Source organism: Leishmania infantum, chromosome 17, assembly GCF_000002875.2.
Source record: "Leishmania infantum JPCM5 genome chromosome 17".
NCBI lineage: Eukaryota > Euglenozoa > Kinetoplastea > Trypanosomatida > Trypanosomatidae > Leishmania > Leishmania infantum.
The window spans coordinates 606069-625085 of record NC_009401.2 but is presented as its reverse complement, the minus strand read 5'-3'; the positions used below and the strand labels follow the sequence as shown (position 1 = coordinate 625085).

General features: G+C 60.4%; 6 protein-coding genes across 6 annotated transcripts; all 6 read right to left on the bottom strand.

Moving 5' to 3' along the window:
• Positions 1–471: 471 nt before the first annotated feature.
• Positions 472–3096, bottom strand: LINJ_17_1480 (conserved hypothetical protein; the record flags this gene model as incomplete). The annotated part of the gene is made up of 1 exon (XM_001464768.1): positions 472–3096. One exon carries the CDS (start codon positions 3094–3096, stop codon positions 472–474), a length of 2625 nt encoding a protein of 874 aa, XP_001464805.1.
• A 3051-nt stretch (positions 3097–6147) lies between these two features.
• LINJ_17_1470 (putative L-gulonolactone oxidase) lies at positions 6148–7635 on the bottom strand (the record flags this gene model as incomplete). Its single annotated transcript, XM_001464767.1, has 1 exon — positions 6148–7635. One exon carries the CDS (start codon positions 7633–7635, stop codon positions 6148–6150), a length of 1488 nt encoding a protein of 495 aa, XP_001464804.1.
• Positions 7636–9240: 1605 nt separating this feature from the next.
• On the bottom strand, positions 9241–9780 carry LINJ_17_1460 (conserved hypothetical protein; the record flags this gene model as incomplete). The annotated part of the gene is made up of 1 exon (XM_001464766.1): positions 9241–9780. The coding sequence occupies one exon, from the start codon at positions 9778–9780 to the stop codon at positions 9241–9243; it is 540 nt and encodes a 179-aa protein (XP_001464803.1).
• Positions 9781–10582: 802 nt separating this feature from the next.
• LINJ_17_1450 (conserved hypothetical protein) lies at positions 10583–11506 on the bottom strand (the record flags this gene model as incomplete). The annotated part of the gene is made up of 1 exon (XM_001464765.1): positions 10583–11506. One exon carries the CDS (start codon positions 11504–11506, stop codon positions 10583–10585), a length of 924 nt encoding a protein of 307 aa, XP_001464802.1.
• A 991-nt stretch (positions 11507–12497) lies between these two features.
• On the bottom strand, positions 12498–13223 carry LINJ_17_1440 (conserved hypothetical protein; the record flags this gene model as incomplete). Its single annotated transcript, XM_001464764.1, has 1 exon — positions 12498–13223. One exon carries the CDS (start codon positions 13221–13223, stop codon positions 12498–12500), a length of 726 nt encoding a protein of 241 aa, XP_001464801.1.
• A 3003-nt stretch (positions 13224–16226) lies between these two features.
• LINJ_17_1430 (conserved hypothetical protein) lies at positions 16227–17621 on the bottom strand (the record flags this gene model as incomplete). The annotated part of the gene is made up of 1 exon (XM_003392354.1): positions 16227–17621. The coding sequence occupies one exon, from the start codon at positions 17619–17621 to the stop codon at positions 16227–16229; it is 1395 nt and encodes a 464-aa protein (XP_003392402.1).
• Between the last annotated feature and the right edge of the window lie 1396 nt (positions 17622–19017).

The following is a 19017-nucleotide window of genomic DNA, read 5'->3' as shown; positions in this document are numbered from 1 at the left end:
CACTGCTCCGCTGTGGCAGCCACGACTGTCGTGTTCCTGCGGCTGGCACACACACGCCTGCCTCACTCTATTTCGCCTGCTACTTTTTTGTTTACTCTCTTAAGCGTTCCCTCGGCCCCCTCACATCGCCGTCCTCCCCTCGCCCAGCCGCTCTCTGCTGCACTTCCACACCGCCGTCGCCGCAGCAGCAGCGGCATGAGCAGAACAACAGCAACGGGTGAACACAGAAAATTTTGCAAGGGAGCGGCACCAGCCACGGAGGAGAGGGCGCCGTCATCAGCTTAGACGATTCCAGCGCGGGGAGGGGGGGGGTTAAAAGACTAGCAGAGCAGCGCTCCGTGACACTGTTACTCGAGGGGAAGGGGGTATCGTCTTTCGCGATCAACACGCTTCGTCTGTTGGTTAGAAGTATGGGGCCGCCACTGCGGTGATACTTTTCCTGTCGCCGTACATCGCGCTGCCGTCGCTCCACTACGCCTTCCAGCCACGCTTGATGCGGAACTTGATGTCCTTCTTCTGCATTTCCTTCGCGCGGGTAGCGCGGTCGGCCACAGAGCTCTTCAGCTTCGCCGCCACACGCCGCGACCGTTTGGTCATCTGGAAGAGTTTGCCGCGCTTTGAGTGCTCCCCGTGCGTGGAGTTGAGTTTGCTCTTCTTCTTGCGCCGCAGCTCAAACGTCGAGGAGGCCTTACGCAGCTCCCGCGCCTGCTCAATCTTCGCCTGCTTGTCTGTCTCGCGCTTCTTCTCGGTGAAGTGCTCGATGTCGTGTGCGTCGAGGTCGTTGCTGATGCCGTGGATGAGGTCGTGGCGCTTCTTGGACTGTGCATCGCGTTCCTTGCGCTTGCCTCGCAGAGACTGGTGGCTGCCGTGCTGCGTGCGCAGCTGGTTTATCTTCTGGAAGTCGCTATCCGTCAGTAGGCGTGACGAAGAAATGGAAGTGGTTGAGAGCGCCTTGGAGCTTGAGACAGACCCCGCTCGGAGCGACGAGGACGCGTTTCTGCTGCTCATGCCGTCAGTGAGGTCCTCAAACCAGTCAGCACCGGAATTCGCGTTGGCCAAGGCAGCGGAGAGAGAGGCAGGCTCCTCCTCCTTCGCCTCCGCGGTGCTCTCCTCATCGCGTTCGCTTTCCTCGTCGTCGGACGTTTCTTCCCAGCCAAACTCGCTCTCATCCTCCGATTCCTCGTCGTCGCTTTCCTCATCGTCGTTTTCCTCGTCGCTGGCCACCCCCTCACCGTCCTCGTCAACGTCAGAGTCCACTCCTTCATCCTCGTCGTCTGTGGAACTCTCGCTGAGCGCAGCACCGTTCTGTGACGCTACCGAGACTGGCGCAGCCTCTTCCAGACGCGCGCGCTTGCGTGGTCCCTCGCCGTCTGCGTCGGTCCGGTTGGCAGCAGAGTGGGCGTGCTCGTGTACCGGCGCCAGCTGAGGACACGCATCCTCGCTTTCGTCTTCCTCCTCCGCGCTAGAGTCGGGGACGTCCACGAACTCACCGTCGACGTCGTCAGCGTCAGCCTCGCTGTCGGAGTCGGTCGCCCACTCGCCGCTGGACGAGTCGACCTCCGACGAGGAGCTCTCGCTGCCACTCTCGTCGTTGCCGGCGTTGTTGTCAATGTCCTGATACAGAAGCTCGAGTCCAGGGATGTCCGTGTACACGTGCTTGGAACCGTAGACGGGCTTCGTTGCCACGTCCGCGGCACCCGCCTTGCTGCCGCGCAGCTTCGCCGGCAGCAACTCCGGATACACGTCACGGTACAGCTGGATGAGCGCACGCGCCGCCATCATGACACCTTTGTCGCCACGCTGGTTCTTGTACTCGGCCAGGTCTTTCAGCAAGTCGGCATTCATGGCAAGGGGCTGGCGCTTGCAAATCTCCCGAATCGTGTTGATGCCGACAGTGATCGCGTCCGCCGACGAGCGGTCCGAGACAAAGTGGTTGGCGATCGTGCGCAGTAGCGGCTCGATTGCATCCGGCGGCACCATCGCGTGCACGCACGTGGCGGAGAGGGCCAGCAGCTGCGTGGCATGCAGCTGGGAAGGTTCCATGTAGCGCTCCAGAAAGCCGTAGAGCGGAAGGTGCAGCACCTCGTGCTCGGAGACGGTGCGCGCAATCACGTTCAAGTACAGGAGGCGAACCTCAAAGCGCTCCGACGTCTTCTGCAGCTTCGCGAGGAGACGCTCGACGAACTGCTGCGGGTCGCGCAGAAGGCGGACGGGGTCGACGTGCTGCTTCGCGAAGAGCGCCTCCTCCTTCTCTTGCCGGTCGTACTTGCGCTTCGCCCCGCGGACGCTGCGCTTCAGCACTCGCTCGCGCTTCGACGTCTTCTTCACGATCTTCATCTTCTGCTGCAGCTTCGAGATGGTGCGGCCAGGGTCCTGCTCCTCGCCGCCCTCCCCGTCCTCGTCGTCCACGGAGGTGATCCTCGGCATTTGAAGCAAGAAGAAGCGGAGCGCCGTCCGCAGGATCGGCGTGTGCTTGGAGAAGCACGCCTTGGTGAGCACCTCCACTGTGCGCTCGTCACTCCAGACACGCCGGCGGTAGAGGTCGATCATGACCATCTCAGCACAGCGTGCCTGAACCGGGTCGTCTTCTGCCATGACAGAGAAGAGAAAGTTCTGCGCCCTCTTATTGATCTGCGCGCCGTTCTTCGCGCCCGGCATGTTTGCCTTGCGGATGTCGCTCACGACGTGCGTCAAGATCAGCTTGCGCAACGTCTTGTCACGCTCCTGCAGCAGCTCAAAGAACAGAGGGAAGGTATGGTCCGTCGAGACAAGGTCTTTGGCGCGCAGGAGAATCAGCGACTTCACGAGCGCCAGGCGCAAGTCCATCGGCAAACCATTCCCTTTGGATGCACGCAGCAGCTCCAACACGATGTTCACGATCACGGCAGCATCCTTTGGGAAGCAGTGGCCAACGTGGCAGACGTAGTTGAGCACCGCGATGAACTGAGGATTGAGACTCCGCTGGGAGAGCACGGTGGCGCTGAAGGCCCTGAAGTGGTCCAGCTGAGCAAGGAACTCGTCACGGTACGACTCCGGGTCGCGGCGAGTACGGTTCTGCAACAGCAGCAGTGTACCGCGAAATGCTGGCTCCGCCATGTGCGCGAGAAGCCCGAGCGCCGCCAGATGTGTGGGAGGTTGAGGAAGAAAGGCGGCGCGCGCGCAGTCGCACACGCCAGTGCAGAGAGCGTTCGCCGTGCGGCGTTCTTGAGTGGCAGCGCCTGACCAGATCGCGATCTTGCAGGGAGGGCACGCAGACACACACGTCCTGGGCAATCGTCCCTCGCGTTGATGGAGAAGAAGCGCAGTGGAAGTGCAACGCGAAGTCGATGCTGGAAAGGGGGTAGAAGGGAGTGTGCGCAGGCAACCACCACAACTGTTAAGCTGGATATGTGCGCGGTGAGAGCCGTGGTGATCGCATAGAAGCAGTTGCACAGCGGCCGAGTATGGCAGTGTGATGGCAGAGAGAGAGAGAGAGCGGAAAGAAGGCGAGAGGGTGGAGCACGGACACATGGCACGTGGGGAGACTGAGAAGGAACGAGACACCGCCGCTGGCGTGATGAGGGGTGTGCAGCATTGCAATCTGAAAAGAGCACGACAGCGAGTGAGGAGGGGAATGATGGACTTCGATCCGCAAAAGTCATGTAGAATGCGCACATGCTCACACGCATAGCATCGGCAGTCACCCCTCGCTCCCCTGCGCGAGCGTCATCCACTGGGCCTTTCCCACCTCCAGCAGATGCGGTGGGCGCCTATCGTATAGATGAGCGTGAGGAGGCCGCAGAGCACTCGGAGAGTGGAAGGTGAAGGCAATCGGGAATGTAACACCACGCGGACGACGGAGAGACAAGGCGCAGTGAATATCACTGTACATACATAGACGAGCAGCCGCCAAGGGAGTGATGGCAATGAACCAAGGGCGCAGACAGATGGAGAGCGGCACATGCGGGCCAAGGTCCACAAGCAGCTACGTGAGCACCTCTTCTCCTTCGCCGGCGTACAGGGGGGAGGGGGGATGCAAAAGACAGACAAAGAGAGAGAAGGCAGACAAAAACGAATATTGCCACCAGCGCCACACACGCACCTTCGCATCTTTCGCTATTCCGAAATGCGGAGAGGCGTGCGCGACCGTGCCGCTTAGCACCGAGCCGCACGACGCCTAAAAGATCCGGATAGAAGGGCCGCGCCACGACTTGGCCTCGCCTCCGCAGCACGGTAAGGCGCTACTGTGGCGCTGGAGACGCTGAGGAAGCTCTGCGGGGTCAGACGGCAGACTTCGTCCCAGCTGCTGGCCGTCTTCCCAGCGAGGAGCCGGCGATGATTCACCAAAGGTGCGACGTAGCGGGAAAAAGGGTAGCAAGCCGGACTGTGTCACCGGCCGTGCTGGACGCAGCGGGAGGAGAGCCCCTTCGGCCCGTCATGCCGTGTTGAGGAGCGTCCGTTCGCGATGAGGCCCCCCTCCTCCTGAGTTGGCGAGGCAGACGGATCCAGCGGCGCGCATATTTATGTGTGTGTGTGTGTGTGTGTGTGTGTGTGTGTGTGTGTGCGGAAGGGGCTTTTGCGGCAGGAGTCGCACGAGGGCGTTGGCGGCACATTTTTCTCCCGTTGTTGCCGCCTTGAATGTACTCGCGCCTGGGCCTCCTCCTCCGCCCCTGTGTTGCTGTCGTTTTAGGTGAGGGCCTCTGTGCTTCGTGATGACGGCGTCGCGTTCGGTCGACAGGTGCTGGCTAGCGCGTGCCGACGCTGCGGCCTCCGGCTCAGCGCAGAAGGCTTCGGCTATTCCGTCCACTAAGTGCCTCGTCTTTGGTCCGAGGGGCGCCGAGAACGAAACGCCGTCCGTGCCGCGCTTGCGTCACGAAGAAGTCGAACGCCGCCCTCAAGGCGTGCACGCTGTCCTCGTTGTTCGGGCTGCTGATGTCCCGGGCGAACGCGGTGTTGTATTCGGTCGATAGGTTGCTGGAGGCAGCCTGCATGGTGCATCCTCCTAGCTGGAAAACGCTTCACCTTCATCACCTGGTAAGCCATCATCTTCCGGCTCGCAAAGGTCTCGCCGCCCTTGAGGAGAAGGTGCCGTGTGCAGCAACCTCGCGTTGCCCCTTGTTACTGCCGCCCACCCACAGCGCCACCAGACCGCGGCAACGTCGGGGCCACGGGCCCCACAGCCCCGCTCCGCGCAGCATCGAAGGATTCCGGCAAAGGGCGGTTCTGTGATGGGCATGCGGCTTGCTGGCCGTGTTGACGCGTGGCGATGCGGTCGATTCCCGGCACAAGCCGCTGCGCCACGTGGTGAAGAGCAGTGCCGTCTGCCTGGGATAGCCCGTTCCTGCTGAGGCGTTCAGAGGGCTTCTGCGGATAGCTGGAAGAGCGTCCGTAGGTCGTCCTCCGGTGTGAGGCGAGCCGCGATGGAGCTTGTTCTGCTTGCGGCGAATCCCGTCGCTGAGCGTACCCATGTAACGCTCGGGGTCAACGCCCCCGGGGCTTGGCGGAAGAAGGTGGGGGGCGATNNCNNCTCNCTCCTCTTAGGTGAAGGATTTCGATATGAGAAGGCCGCCCCTCCCTAGACCCCCCCGATGGACCCAGGGAGGATGGGGTACGGCCTGCCACCTGTGCAGTCTTCGGGTGATCTATGCAAACATGAGAGAGAGGATATGCCGGCTGTGCTGCGCCAGCCCGTGCGTGGGGGCTGTCGTTCGGGTCCAACCAGACGAACTCGACTCGGGTCGGGGCCTCGTCTGGACGAGGAACGTCATCGCCGAAGAGTGGATGCTGGAGTCGCTCGCTGAGGAAGGTGCTTGCGAGGGGAGCAGAGGGTAGAGAGGGGCCGGGTGCAGTAGTGGTGCGCGGAGAAGGTCTCCTGTCCTTCCTTGAGACGACGGGCAGCTGCTCACGGACTGGCTGTGGAAGGCACAGGAAGTCGTAACGGCAGAGTGCGATGGGTGGACGGCTGCATCCACTGCCCAAGGCGAGACTCCACCGTCGTATACCCTTACATAGGCGTGTGTGTCCCCGTGTGAGAGAGGTTGAAGAAATGAGAGCGCTCCTCTGCAAATTCCTTGATGGTGAGAAGCGATGGTGGTTGACGCGAGCCCGCAGGCAGCCTTTGCTACACACAGACGCTCGCACGCACAAGATATTAGGTACCAGGACTGTCTACGGCGTGCACGCGGTGCTGTTCACGCGGTCGGACGACATAAGGTTGCGGAACCAACGGTTTACAAAGATGTCGTCGGGGTCCATCCTGCGACGCAGCGCCAGGAAGCGCTCCCAGTGGTCGCCGTAGGCCGCCGTTATCTCGCGATGTCCCCAGTCGTAGTACTTGGCCCAGTGTGGACGGCCACCCATCTCCTCCATCACGTGGCAGAAGCCGTCGTAGCAACGGCGCGTGTCGCGCGCTTCCTGCCCGTAGGGACGGTACATGACCACACCAATCCAGCATGTTGGCCGCCCCACGGCGGGGGACATGTCCGACACATCTGGCGCCGTGAAGCGGAACTCGACGGGGAAGTGCAGGAGCATGCCCTCACGGTCGATCATGTCCCGCAGTCGGTTAAACGCCTCAACGGCCCGCGAGGCATCGATAGCCCACTCGTTGGCCCACTGCTTGAAGAGGCAGTCGAAGGTGAAGCACTCGAGCGCCGACCCGCGCTGCACCTGGGGAGCCGAGAAGAAGACCCGCTGATACGCCTTGTTCACGTACGGCTGAATAGCCGGGTACAGGCACGCCGCCCACAGGCTCCACTCAACCACCTGATGCCGCACAAAGTCCGTCGCAATACTCTTGAGGGCACTCTTCACGATTAGAGAGGCGCTGCTGTCGCTGGCGCTGCTTGCTTCCTGCAAAGCAGCAGGCGACGGCTGCACAGGCGCGTCATCCCGCGCAGTGAGCGCGTCGGGAAGCGGGGGCAGCGCGGATATGTCCGTCGTGCTCTCGACTCTGCTGTAGGACTCGTAGCAGCCGTCCGTGTGTGGCACCCACCACCACCGGTAGTACTCAGTCGACCTCACCTTCTCCGCAACCAGCGCAGCGTTCGTCGCATCCTTCATGGGCAACGGCTGACTTACCAACTTCCACTGAATCCGCGGCTGCACCTCCAGCGTGACCTCCGTGACAATGCCAATCACGCCGAGGTGGCAGGCGGCCAGCCGCAGCTCCGCGTCGTCCTTGCCTGCGACCAGCGTGCGAATCTGGGCGCAGCCGTCCACGATCTTCAACCCTCGCACATAGTCCGAGAGACAATGGCATTGGCTGCCGCTGCTGTGCGTAGCCGTGGCGATGCAGCCGCCGACAGTAGTCCGGACGTAGGATGGCACGCAGCGCACCATGAGACCCACCTTGTCGACCGACCTCATCACCTCCTCCATAACCGCCCCCGCCTCACACGTGATGGTGTGCGCGACGGTGTCAATGGACAAGATGCGGTTCATGCGCTCCATGTGGATCAGGTGCTCATTCGTGAAGGTGGCTGTGTTCGGGCTCTTGCCGGCTCCCGCGACGCGGCACTTGCCGTTCTGCGAACGCACCAGCTCGACAGCGTCCTGCACTTCTTCGGTACTCGTGGGGTAATGATGGTGCGTCGGGTGGCAGGAGCCGATGCCAGCGAGGTTTGTCCACCGACTGGCCGCGGACTGAGCAGACATTGGCCAAGGTGCGACGTACGAGTAAAAGAACGGGTGTGAGGTAAGCGAATACGGCAGGGCGGAGGGGGCGGCACGCTCGACCGCAGCAGCCGAAAGGCGGAAGGCGGGATTCGAAATCGTGAGACGGCACACGAGTGCCGGAAATCTTCGTCACTGCCCACACGCGACGAGGCTCCGACAGGGTCGGAGGGCAATGCGGGGCGAGTATAGCGATAGAAGGGGGAGGCGCAAAGAAAGAAAGGTGGGTGCGAGGAACAGCGGCAGCGGTTCAGCAGACGTGGCAGCCGAGGAAGAGATTGCCAGAGGATTCATCAGGTGGCGGCGTGCACCTGCATAAAAGTGGCAAAGACACGGCAAACCAGCGAGCAAGAATCAATGCGAACGGGCGCTGGCAGCGCACCAGGCCGAGACAGAGAGATGCATTCTCTGCTCAGCGTGTGGCCACTGCCTCTGCCATTCACCAGGAGGTGAGACTCAACTCCGCACCCCACCGGCCCTGCCACAGGCCACCCATCGCGTCGTGCGACGCAGCCCTGGACGCACGCCTTCCAGCAATGCGCCGGCTCAGGCATCGGAGAGCACGACCCCCTGCCGCAAGCTCCACCCACCCACCACCCGCCCCACACGTCGCTCCCACACGGCGCCCAGACCTCCCACACGTCGTCGGCACTTGGCCATGTCCGCACCGCAGGCGGTTCGGCATTTGGCAGGGATACAGCAGGGGGAGGGGGGCTGCTCGGCCGCCTTCCACACGGAGAGCTGGGTGCGGGACCCTCAGACGCCACGCACGGAGAGCGGTCTCTGTGTGTGTGTGTGTGTATGCCTGTGCCTTCGCCGTCATCACGGGGAGGGAGGGAACAGAAATCTGAAGTCAGAAAGAGAGCCGATACGGCATATGGGCATTCGTTCCAGAGGCAAAAACAGAGATGAAGCGCCGCCGACGTGCATGTGCGTGATCGAGCTGCGGCAGCACCAACGCGTTTCACTGCCAGGGGGTGCTCGAGAGGGTTAGAGAGACAAGAGAACACCGCTGCGCAGCAACGATACGAGCACAGAAAAGGTGAGGAAAGAACCGCAGAGAGGCGCGTGAGGTCGCTGGTGGCGTTACAGCAATAGGGACATGTGCATCAACCCCTCCTGAATCATATAGGGCGGTACATACAGCAGCGGAGATAAAGGCTCATTTGGAGCACGACTTCCACGTCGGGTGCAATGCCAGGAGCTGTATTGCACCTGACAAAAGCGTTATCGGAAAGAGGAGGAGGATGCCGAGCTCCCGCTCACCGCGAGTGATGCACTTCGCAGACCGGCTACACGGTGGTGTGTGGTCACCTTCCTGGTGCGCTTGTCACGCGTCGGGGGGAGGGTGAAGGGAAAGGTTCGAGGTGACCGTATAGCGCGCATTTCTCTCTCTGTTGCCGATAGAGTGAGGGGGTGCACGTGGCCCAGCTGAAGCCCACCGAGTTACCAGTGGAAAGGAGGTGAGGAAGAGGTGTCGGCACGCGGGAACACACATGCAACGCCTTTCTGATGCGTCCTTTTCGTGTCATCTGCGAAAGCAGGAGCGAGAGGCGAGAGTGCGACCGGCGCACCGCCACGCCCACCTCACTGCAACAGGATGCGACCAATGCAGAAGCTCAACATAAGTCGGACAGTCGAGGGGTCGTGGAAGTAGGCGAACACCGTCGCCATGTCCTGCCCACCGACGCCATCCAGTATCACGTCCCCGCCAGGGTGGTGCGGGACAAACGCGCTCACGTTCAGCACATTGCCGTCCACTACAATCCACAAGTCATCCTTCGTCCTGTGCCGCGCCACCTCCTCCTGTGTGTAGCGCTGCAGCTGTGGGCACCGCAAGTGACCGGCCGCCTGGTAGAACTCCTCCACGTACTTATTGGCCTTCCCCGCCGCTGCACCTCGCGGACGGTCGTCAAGCTCGAGCATCGGCGTCTCCGTTGCTGTGGATGGCGACGATCTTACCGCAGTGGCCTCCGGAACACCCCCGTCAGACCGGTCGCTCGGCGCCATCACCTGCTTCGCAATAGAAAGGCCGCAGACGTCGCAGCTCGAGATGACACCGCAGGCGGTGACGACAAGCAGCGCAAGGACCGCCAGTACTCCGCCGCTCCAGTCATGCTCAAGCATCACCCTTGAGCGGAGACGCGAGAAGAAGGAGACAATGCGCGCTTGCTGGCACGGAGTCTTACAGCTGCGGGACGGCCCCACCACGCTGGAGGGGGCAAGAGGTGACAGCGCCTCGGCCATTGGCGTGTCTCTTGTTCGCGCGGGTCAAGGATGTTGGTGCGTGCATGAAAAAAAGAGCAGTCGGCTCCGAACAGGGAGGACGACGAGAGAAAAACAGGTGAGGTGAGCCGCTGTGCCCATGCTGTTGCACGCGACGCCGGTGTTGCGCAAAACGAACCGGAGCGAGGGGCGCACAAGACGGTCAGTGAGAGGAAGAGAGGAGGAAAGAAGGTAGTGACATAGCAGCGGGGAAGAGGCCAAGGACATGCGGGGCCGCTGAAAGCTACGGTGGATCCTGTGCCAAGAGGGAGCCCCAGTCACGAATGGTGAGCCGGCAACGAGCCCGCGTGGGATGCGTCTTGTCCGAAAGGGACGTGTAACGGATGTATGCGTTGAAACCACCGACAGAGACGAGGAGCAGGGCGGGCGATCGCGCACTCGCCGCGCCGCCAAGGCGGCCATGAGTCACTTGCTGCGCACCGTATCGCACCACGCTGGCGATATAATGCGTTCTCTCAAGAGGCAGTACAAGACGGGCTAGACACACGCATGCACCAGACTATAGACACAAAGGGTGATTGGTTGCACTGGGGAAGAGGCATGTCCGCGAGTGCTGCACTGCGCTGCCGCGACGCCTGCTACAGGGAGGCCTCCACACTCCGCTCTCTGCCGCCCCGGCCTCCTTTCCTCACGGTGTGTCATCTCAGGACGTCAGCACCTCTCCGTAGAGCTCCACCACCGACTGCACGGCAGCCTCGGGCAGCATGGCGCGGAGACGCGACTGCAGAGCTGCGCGCGTCACCGCATCGCCCAGCGGCGTCTTCGCAAGCTCCATCGCCGCAGCCCGCACGGCTGTAGATGACGTGTCGTCCGGCGCGGAGAAGGTCGCGAACGTAAACGTGTATCTGGACATGTCGATCTCAATCTTCTCTCCGTCCACCGCCGTCTCCGACAGCAGCGGCGCCGTCTGGCAGATATGTGCGAAGTCATCGGCGCCTCTGACGCAGCCTCGAGCACCCTCGCGGTGGACGACAACCAGATGGAATGAATCGAGGAGTTGCCGCAGCAGACGTAGCTGCCAGCAGCCGGGGATCCAAAACGAAGAGAAGAGGTCGGCGCCACACACGAAAACAACTCGTACGCGGCGGTCATGCGAGGTCAGCCACTTCATGGCCGCCGGCTCAGATTCGGCGTACCACGCGTTGACATGCTCCTCCAGCGCTTGTAGTACGAAGAAGGTGCGCGTGTACACGGGCTGCTGGCACTCCCACGTGTCGACATTGAGGTCGGGGTGGTGGCAAAGGGCCTTCCTCATGATCTGCAAACGATCAGCCGCGCTACGCAACCCTGGTTTTCTGTAGGCGTCGCCGACTGGGGAGAGAAATCCGCCGAGAACAACACGGCCATGAGCACCATCTATGGATCTCTTTGCGGCGTCGTAGAGCTTCAGATGCGCGTTGTGGATAGGGTTGAAGCTTCCGCAGATGGCGAGAACCACCGGTTGCAGTGAGGATGCGACCTGCGATGCCGCTTCCGCGGGTGAGACAGAGCAACCAGCCACACAGCCCTCCAGTGGCTTTAGCTTGTCCGTCCGAAGCGCATAGGGGGCGGCAGTTGAAGGCGGCATTTGTTGGTTCTTCTACGGCCCTGTAGCTTCGTTTTCTGCTCTCCCAAGTTGTCGGTGTACGTGACGTGATCGCCACACTGCACCTTCACCCCTCTTGTCCACTCCCGCCAACCAGGTCGATGGAGCAAGATCACAACTGGAGAAGCACACACACACGCACACACGTACGCTGCGTGTGTCGATGCCACGAGCTCGAGCGCCAAGTAATGCTCGCGGCATGCGCGGGGGGAAGCGTCTCTCTGGCTTTGCGTAGTGGAGACGGCAAGAGGCGGTGCAGGCCTGTCGAGTGTGACTCGCGGCGTGGGGTTCCGAGCGCCTTGCGCCGCTGGAGTATGTGCGCGAGCAGCCGTGTTCTTTCTCTTCCGCGTCGGTTGTCGATGGTTTGTGTGCAGCTGTGTGTCCTCAGCAAGGGGGTCCGTAGAGAGCTGTGCGGAATTATTAGTCGAGGTTGCCGTTGTGGGCATGATCGTGCCCTCGTCCCGCCTCGTCCACGACTTCTCTGTGCTGGCACGGCGTGGTGGACGTTATCAGCTCGCCTTTTCCATTTATTCGATGGCAGAGTAGGCACGAAGAAGGGGCAGAAGGAAGATGTGAGCACTCGAGTAGAGATCCATGATGGTCGAAATCAGCCGCTCGAAACGCGGAGGCGGCAGCGTCTTGTGTGATGCGTGCGGGCGGGGAGAGAGCTAAATGTGGCAAGAACAACAAAGGGCAATGCTCCGTTGCCCAGCTCTCAGGTGGAGCACAGCGTGAACGCAGCTTCTGGTCAGGATCTCTCCGCGCGTCGTCTTTTCTCCGTCTGTTGGCGCTGCACCCCACACCCCCTTCTCTAGATACAAGACAGATCCTCCTCGTGACATCGAGCACGGGCACGCAAAACATCAAGGCACGCGTTACGATGTGCGCCTTGGCACGGCATCCACTCCCCGCCAGTTCACCAGTGAGCATGGGAGCAGATGTGAACGGAATAGACGCCCATGCGACTCCATCTTCAATAGTGCAAGTCACGCGCCAGCTCCTCAGGGAGCTCCTGCGGCTGCATGGGCGCCCCTCCATCGACGTACTGCTGGTACTCCCGCTCACGCCCGCGGGGAATGCGTGGGATGCCGAGCTGATAGGTTTCCACATTCTTTATATACCATATCTCCTTCGCCAGTAGGAAGTCGTCCAAGTCCTGCCGTTGCTGCGAGGCCGCCATATATGCCCGTGTCACCTCCACCGCCACGCCGGTGATGCCAGCCGCGACGAGAAGCGGCATACGGTAGACCGTGTGCAACGGAAGCACGAGGCAACCCGTCACACATAGGATGCCGGCAGGCGTGGCAGCGTTGAATTCCATAACGCGCGCCATCCACTTCGCTGTCAACTCCTTCTCCTCTGGAGAGACTTCGTCGTAGTCGTACAGGGCAAAGTCCGTGATAGGATGGTAGTACTGCCTTGCTCGCACACGCGACGGGTGCACCGGCACCAGGCCAATGCGCTCCCAGAAGGTGTACGGCTCCTCCTCCGGGCCAGGTAGCGCGGCAGAACTGCTGCTGGTGCGCACGATGAGATGCGGCGCCGACTCGAGCCGCACGTTGCGCAAGTTGCCAGCCCACCGGATGTTCTGCTGGCGCTCGAGCTCCTCCTTGATGTTCTGCAGCTGATCACTGTACACGACACCTGGGATCGCCGATTCTCTTCGCAGCCATCGCCACAGGCTGCCAAATCCTGGCATGCCGACGAACCCCGATCACTACGATCTGTGGTTGATGTGAAGGTTGTGATGGCTTCTTTGGGGACTTGGCTGGCACAGATGCCCTGATCTTTGCCTCGCGGTACCGGCCCGAGGGGCTGGTCGGGGCGGCGGAGCCGGAGCGGCTATTCTCACACCCTGCTGGTCCGTGAGCAGTGCAGTGCGTGCACAGTAGAAGTGGCGGGCGGAGTCGCCCCACAGGCAGGGAAGAGCTCAGAGGATACGCGATGCGCAAGCACGAGCATTGGAAGAGGAAGAGCAGCTCTACTGAAATCGCAGCACAAACAGAGAGAGAGCGCGCATCGCTAGCTGCGACGAGCACGATTTGCGGCCCCACGAGGAGTTTGCCAGGAGAAAAGGGGCGGGTGGTGAATCGATGCGCTGCACCTGTCGTCTCCCGTCAGCAGATGCGCCACCAATTTAGTGGTGTGTAGCTACTCTAGCATACAGAGCCACACAAGACGACCAATGTCATCTGTGTAAAGTCACGCACCAGTGATCGAGTATCGGCAACTAGCGCAGGTGCGCGTGTCACCATATACGTGCGCCCATGTCGTACCACCTTCTTGAAATCCCTCTGAACGCGCACGCTAGCGAGCGACAAGGGACACCGAGGGGCTATCACATCGACGAGGTTGTCTTCTATCCGTTCTTGCTTCTGTATCTCTCACATCTTTCATTTCTGCATAGAGACAGAACAGCCCGCGAGCGGCGGCCACTGTTCCTCCGTTGGAACATCACTTATATTACGTTTTCTTTACTCAACGTGTGGCCACTGCCTCTGCCATTCACCAGGAGGTGAGACTCAACTCCGCACCCCACCGGCCCTGCCACAGGCCACCCATCGCGTCGTGCGACGCAGCCCTGGACGCACGCCTTCCAGCATTGCGCCGGCTCAGGCATCGGAGAGCACGACCCCCTGCCGCAAGCTCCACCCACCCACCACCCGCCCCACACGTCGCTCCCACACGGCGCCCAGACCTCCCACACGTCGTCGGCACTTGGCCATGTCCGCACCGCAGGCGGTTCGGCATTTGGCAGGGATACAGCAGGGGGAGGGGGGCTGCTCGGCCGCCTTCCACACGGAGAGCTGGGTGCGGGACCCTCAGACGCCACGCGCGGAGAGGGGTGCCCTCCGTTATGAAGGCGCACACACACACACGAACCACAGAAAATAGAAAGAATATAGCAGGCTTACGGAGATGATTGACGACGTCGGTGCGGAGTGGCGAAGGCGCGCTTCACGTGAGCGAAGGGGGCACGGGAAAATGGGAAGAGCAGCTAGTGATGCAGAGGACGTATCCGCGGTGTTGGTCAGTTTTACTCAGAGCGCAAGCGCCCAAACAGCACGCACAAACACGCTGCAATGCGGCTTGTCATCTCCTGTGCTGAGAGAAGGAGCACAACAACGATAACGAGGGAGGCAAGGCGAAACAGCTGATGCGTCGCTTGGTGCACAGCATCCACTCCGCCTACCCTCAGCCTGTGCCTTGCCTTCAACATCCATCTTGCACGCACCTCTGCACGTGTACAAGTGCCTCTCGCGTCTTTTTCCGCTTCGTGTCTCCACCGTCCCTGTCCCCTTGGATGGAAACGAATGATGCGCACGTGAGCCCCCAGCCCCCCCCCCCTCCTGCTCCTGTGCATGGAGCACGCAGAGATGAGGAGATGGCAGAGAAGTCGTGGGGCCTCGCGCAAACAAAACAGACACAGCAGAGAGAGAAGGAAGCATGCGCACACTGGGGCAGATCGAGGTACATATACACACGTGTATACGCCTGCATATCTACACATACATGTACATACATACGCATACATATGCATACATGCGCATACATGTACACGCCTATACAGAGAGAGCCACATCACCGCGATCCGGAAAGATAGAAGCAAACGATAACAACGTGGACAACGCAATAATAACCATAGAATGCACTACGGATCCGAGCACGCACGCGCGCAGAGAGGGGGAGGGGGCAGGAGATGCAGGAAGCATGGCGAACGGTAAAAGACAGAGGCTGCGAGACGCCATCAATCACTCTCGCGCACGCGAACATAGCGAGAGAAGGATCAGTAAAATAAAAACTGAAAAGAGCAAACATCGATGCCTAACGTAAAAAAAAAATGAAATTAAAGGCAAACACATGGGCAGGCCCACACACATTTATATACATATACACATAAACGCATAGACGCATATATATATATACACCTGTGTGTACGCATGCACGTCTGCACACACATATGCATATGTACCTATGCATATGCATATATACGTACATATATATATACACATGCATAAATATACATACATATATACCGATGTGCGCGCAGGGCATTGTTGCTGTTCGGTTGCTGTTATTCTCGTGTGTTTGGGTGTGTGTGTGTGTGCGCGCGCGCATGCTATACCGACAGCAAGTACAACACTCCGTCCAATGCGCCGCATCCTCTGAAGTGCACCGCCTCCGCACAATACACACATGCACGCGCACATAGATCTCGGCGAGGGGTAAGAGCAACCGAAGAGAGAGAGGCAGGTGCGAAAAAAAAAAACGAGAAAACGGAAGGGCGGCCAAGACCAGGTGGCAGTGCAGGATACACACTCCGTGCCGCGTGTCCTTGTGATCGTCGCACTCGTCATTGTCGTGCAGAATGGCGAACGGAGAACGAGGCAAGGAGACATACGAAAAGGTTGCGACGCTAACCTGTTGATTGTCGGCAGTTCATCACATGAACCACAGGCGCGCGACCAAAGAAGTCACATGCAAGGACACACACACAGATACACACACACAGCACGGGCTGGAACGTGTGGTTCCCTCTTTCTCCTATGCCAGTGCGGCTGTGGACGCTCCCATGCCACACCGCAGCTGCCGCCACCTTTCGCTCTCTGCCGCTCCCCAATGGCTTCTCGCGTGTGCGAGCGAGGGTATGGATGTGCATGCGCATCTTTATGTGTGTACGGTGTACATGCGCCAACGGCATTTATAGATCGTCGAGTGAAATGCCGATGCGCCCGGAAACGGTGGCATCCTCAATGTTGCTGTGCAGCTGAACAACTGAGTCCTCCTCAATTCCAAATCCCTTCACGGTGTTGATGTCGTCGTCCATTACCTTGCCCGTCTTCACAACCGACAGGACTTGCGCGCTCGGGGCAATGTGGTACACCTGATGCAGGTACCGCTTGAACGTATGCACCTTCACCGAGGCCCAGTCACCAAAAATCTCGTAGCTCTTATTGCCGTGCGACACGTAGATGCGGTACGCGTTCGGCGCCTCTGGGCTGATGGTACTAAAGTTCACGCTAGCCAGGGCGTGACTAGATATCTTCATGTTGGCAGAGACACCCTCCGGCAGTGACACCTGCCCTGGAGAGTGCCTAAAAAGCTTCGCGTGGCGGGCGACGTGTCCGTGATAACAGGGGAGCAGTCGACACGTGTGGGCGAACTTCTTCTGGTGTTTGCGATCGTTAATCAGCGTACACGCGTCATCGTTGGGACAGAGCGGCAGGTCATCGCGGATGCTACTCGCACTGCTGCTCGACTTGCTGGAGAACGACATCGTCTCGTCCGCCATCGTGGTCACCGTCTTTGTGTTTGTGTCGTACGAATCACTGAAATGGGGACCCTCCGCTCGGTGCGTCACCCCGGTGGACCCACCGCTCATCCCTGGGCCACCAAACGGAGTCGAGGCAAGGTAGGCGCCACCTCTGGCTGGGCCGTGGTAGCTGCTTGCCTGGAAGGAGCTGCTTTGCTGCTGCTGTTTCATTGCGGCGGCGAACGTCAGCGGTGGTGCTCCGTTGCCGCCGCTCATCGTTGAAGGGAAGGAGTGACTGGCTCTCGGATCTCCGTAGCTGGGTGACTGCGTGCCGCCTCGGCCACCGAGGGATCCGTGGTAGCTGCCGCTGCCCCCGTTGCTCACAGAGGCCATCTTCAGTGGCACCGAGAAGCCCGGGGGGGCGTAGCTTGAGGCGGCCGTCCCATTCGCGTTCGTTGGCGACGTGTGCTGGCTGGGCGTCCGCGCACCATACTGAGGAACGGAGGTGCCGACCGGCAGCGGTGGTGGCGGGGGCGGCGTCCCGTGCGCGGTGTAGTGAGGATTCGGCGACTGCGATCTACTCTCGACTTCAACGGCGGCATCGCGAGAGCTCCCCGAGAGCTGCAGCCGGTATTGTGGAGAGGAGCAACCGCCGTTGGCATTCATTTGGTAAGGGTCGTTGTGCCCTCGTACCGGCGCGGACTCGCCGCCAGCAAACGTACTCCCGCTGTCGTCGCGCGGCATGAAGGGAGACCGAGGAGGCAGGCTGCTAGGCGGTGTGTTGGGGAAGCCGCTGAGACTACCGCTGTCGTTGCTGCCGCCATAGGTGATGGGACTCTGCATTCTGCGGCGGTACCGCGGGTGCACGTTTGGGGCGGAGCCGACCTGAATCGGCTGCGAGTACTCCTGCCCGCCACTGGATCGGCTTAGTGGTGTGCTCGGCTGAGAAAGCTGCTGCCCGCTGCCTTCATTTTGCGTGCCCTGAAGCACGTGGCTCCCAGGCAACTCATGCATCGACGCGCTCGCGCTAAACGACCTGGGGCTAAGGTACACTGGGAGGCTTGCCGACTCCCGACGACCCCCCTGATCGCTCAATGGACTGAAACGGGCATCATCTACGTTGGTGCGGTAGGCGTATGGCGAATGAGCATACTTGACAGACCCGACGCGGTTGGCACCGCGCCACGAATTACTCGATGGCTGCTGCTGCATGGTGGCAGAACGCAACTCTTGTCTCTCCCGTTTTTTTTTGCTTTTGTCGTGGAGAGTGTTGCTTGAGGCGTTCACAAGAGAGGGAAACAAAGTCGGAGCGGGGCGGAGAGAGCGGTGCGGCGGCAGGCAATCACGGCAGCAACTGCGTGGTTGGGGGGAGGGGGGGGGGCAAAAAACAAGCAGCGAAGGCGCAGAAAGAGGCGGGAGCGGCGGAAAGAAAGAAGACGAGCTGAAATCGTGCAAACAGCGAAAACAAGCAGAAAAAGGTAGCCAAAAAGAAAGAAGTGTGTCTCTGCTTGTCGGAGTGTTGTCGCACAACTCAGTGACGCGTAAGCGCGGCGCGATCGCCGACCCACAGCTGCTTGTCTCGAGCAGGAAGAGCGAGGGGGGGGGGGGCGAAAACAAAAAACAAAACACAGCGTATGACTTGGAGAGGGGATTAGGAGGGCACAGCGGGTGGGGAAGAGAGCGTCCAGAGCACGCGCAACACGAGCAGCGCAAGGGGGGGGGGGAACAGGGAAAGCGAGTGAGAAAGGGAGAAAGAACAAGGTGCTCTGTGGCAACGATGTGAAAGTGCAGAAGAGGAGGGAAAAAGGGAGGAGGAGGAGGATGGCGAAGAAGAGTAGCGGAAAAGATATCCAAAGACAACCACAACCACAGCAATCACATGAACAGCGGCAATGACGACAACGACAAACAAAACACGCAAACAAAAAATCTCGCCGAAAAATAATTAAATATGATATATATATATATATATGATGTGTGATATAAATAAAGAAACGAAGGTGGGGGCGTGTCGCTGCTCGCTCCCTCCACGTGTTGGCCTCGTCACGGCCTCCCTCTCTGGATTTGCAGTTGTTGCTGGAGGGAAGGGGGGCCTGTGCGTGGTTCTTGATCGACCTTTTCGCCTTCCCTGTGTTCGTCCGCCCCTCCAGAGAAGAGCGCGTGCGTGCTTGGCGGTATGAGCGGGGTGTGACGACGTTGCTGCCCGCGCGCTGGGAGAGGGGGTGCGTGAGCGGCAGAC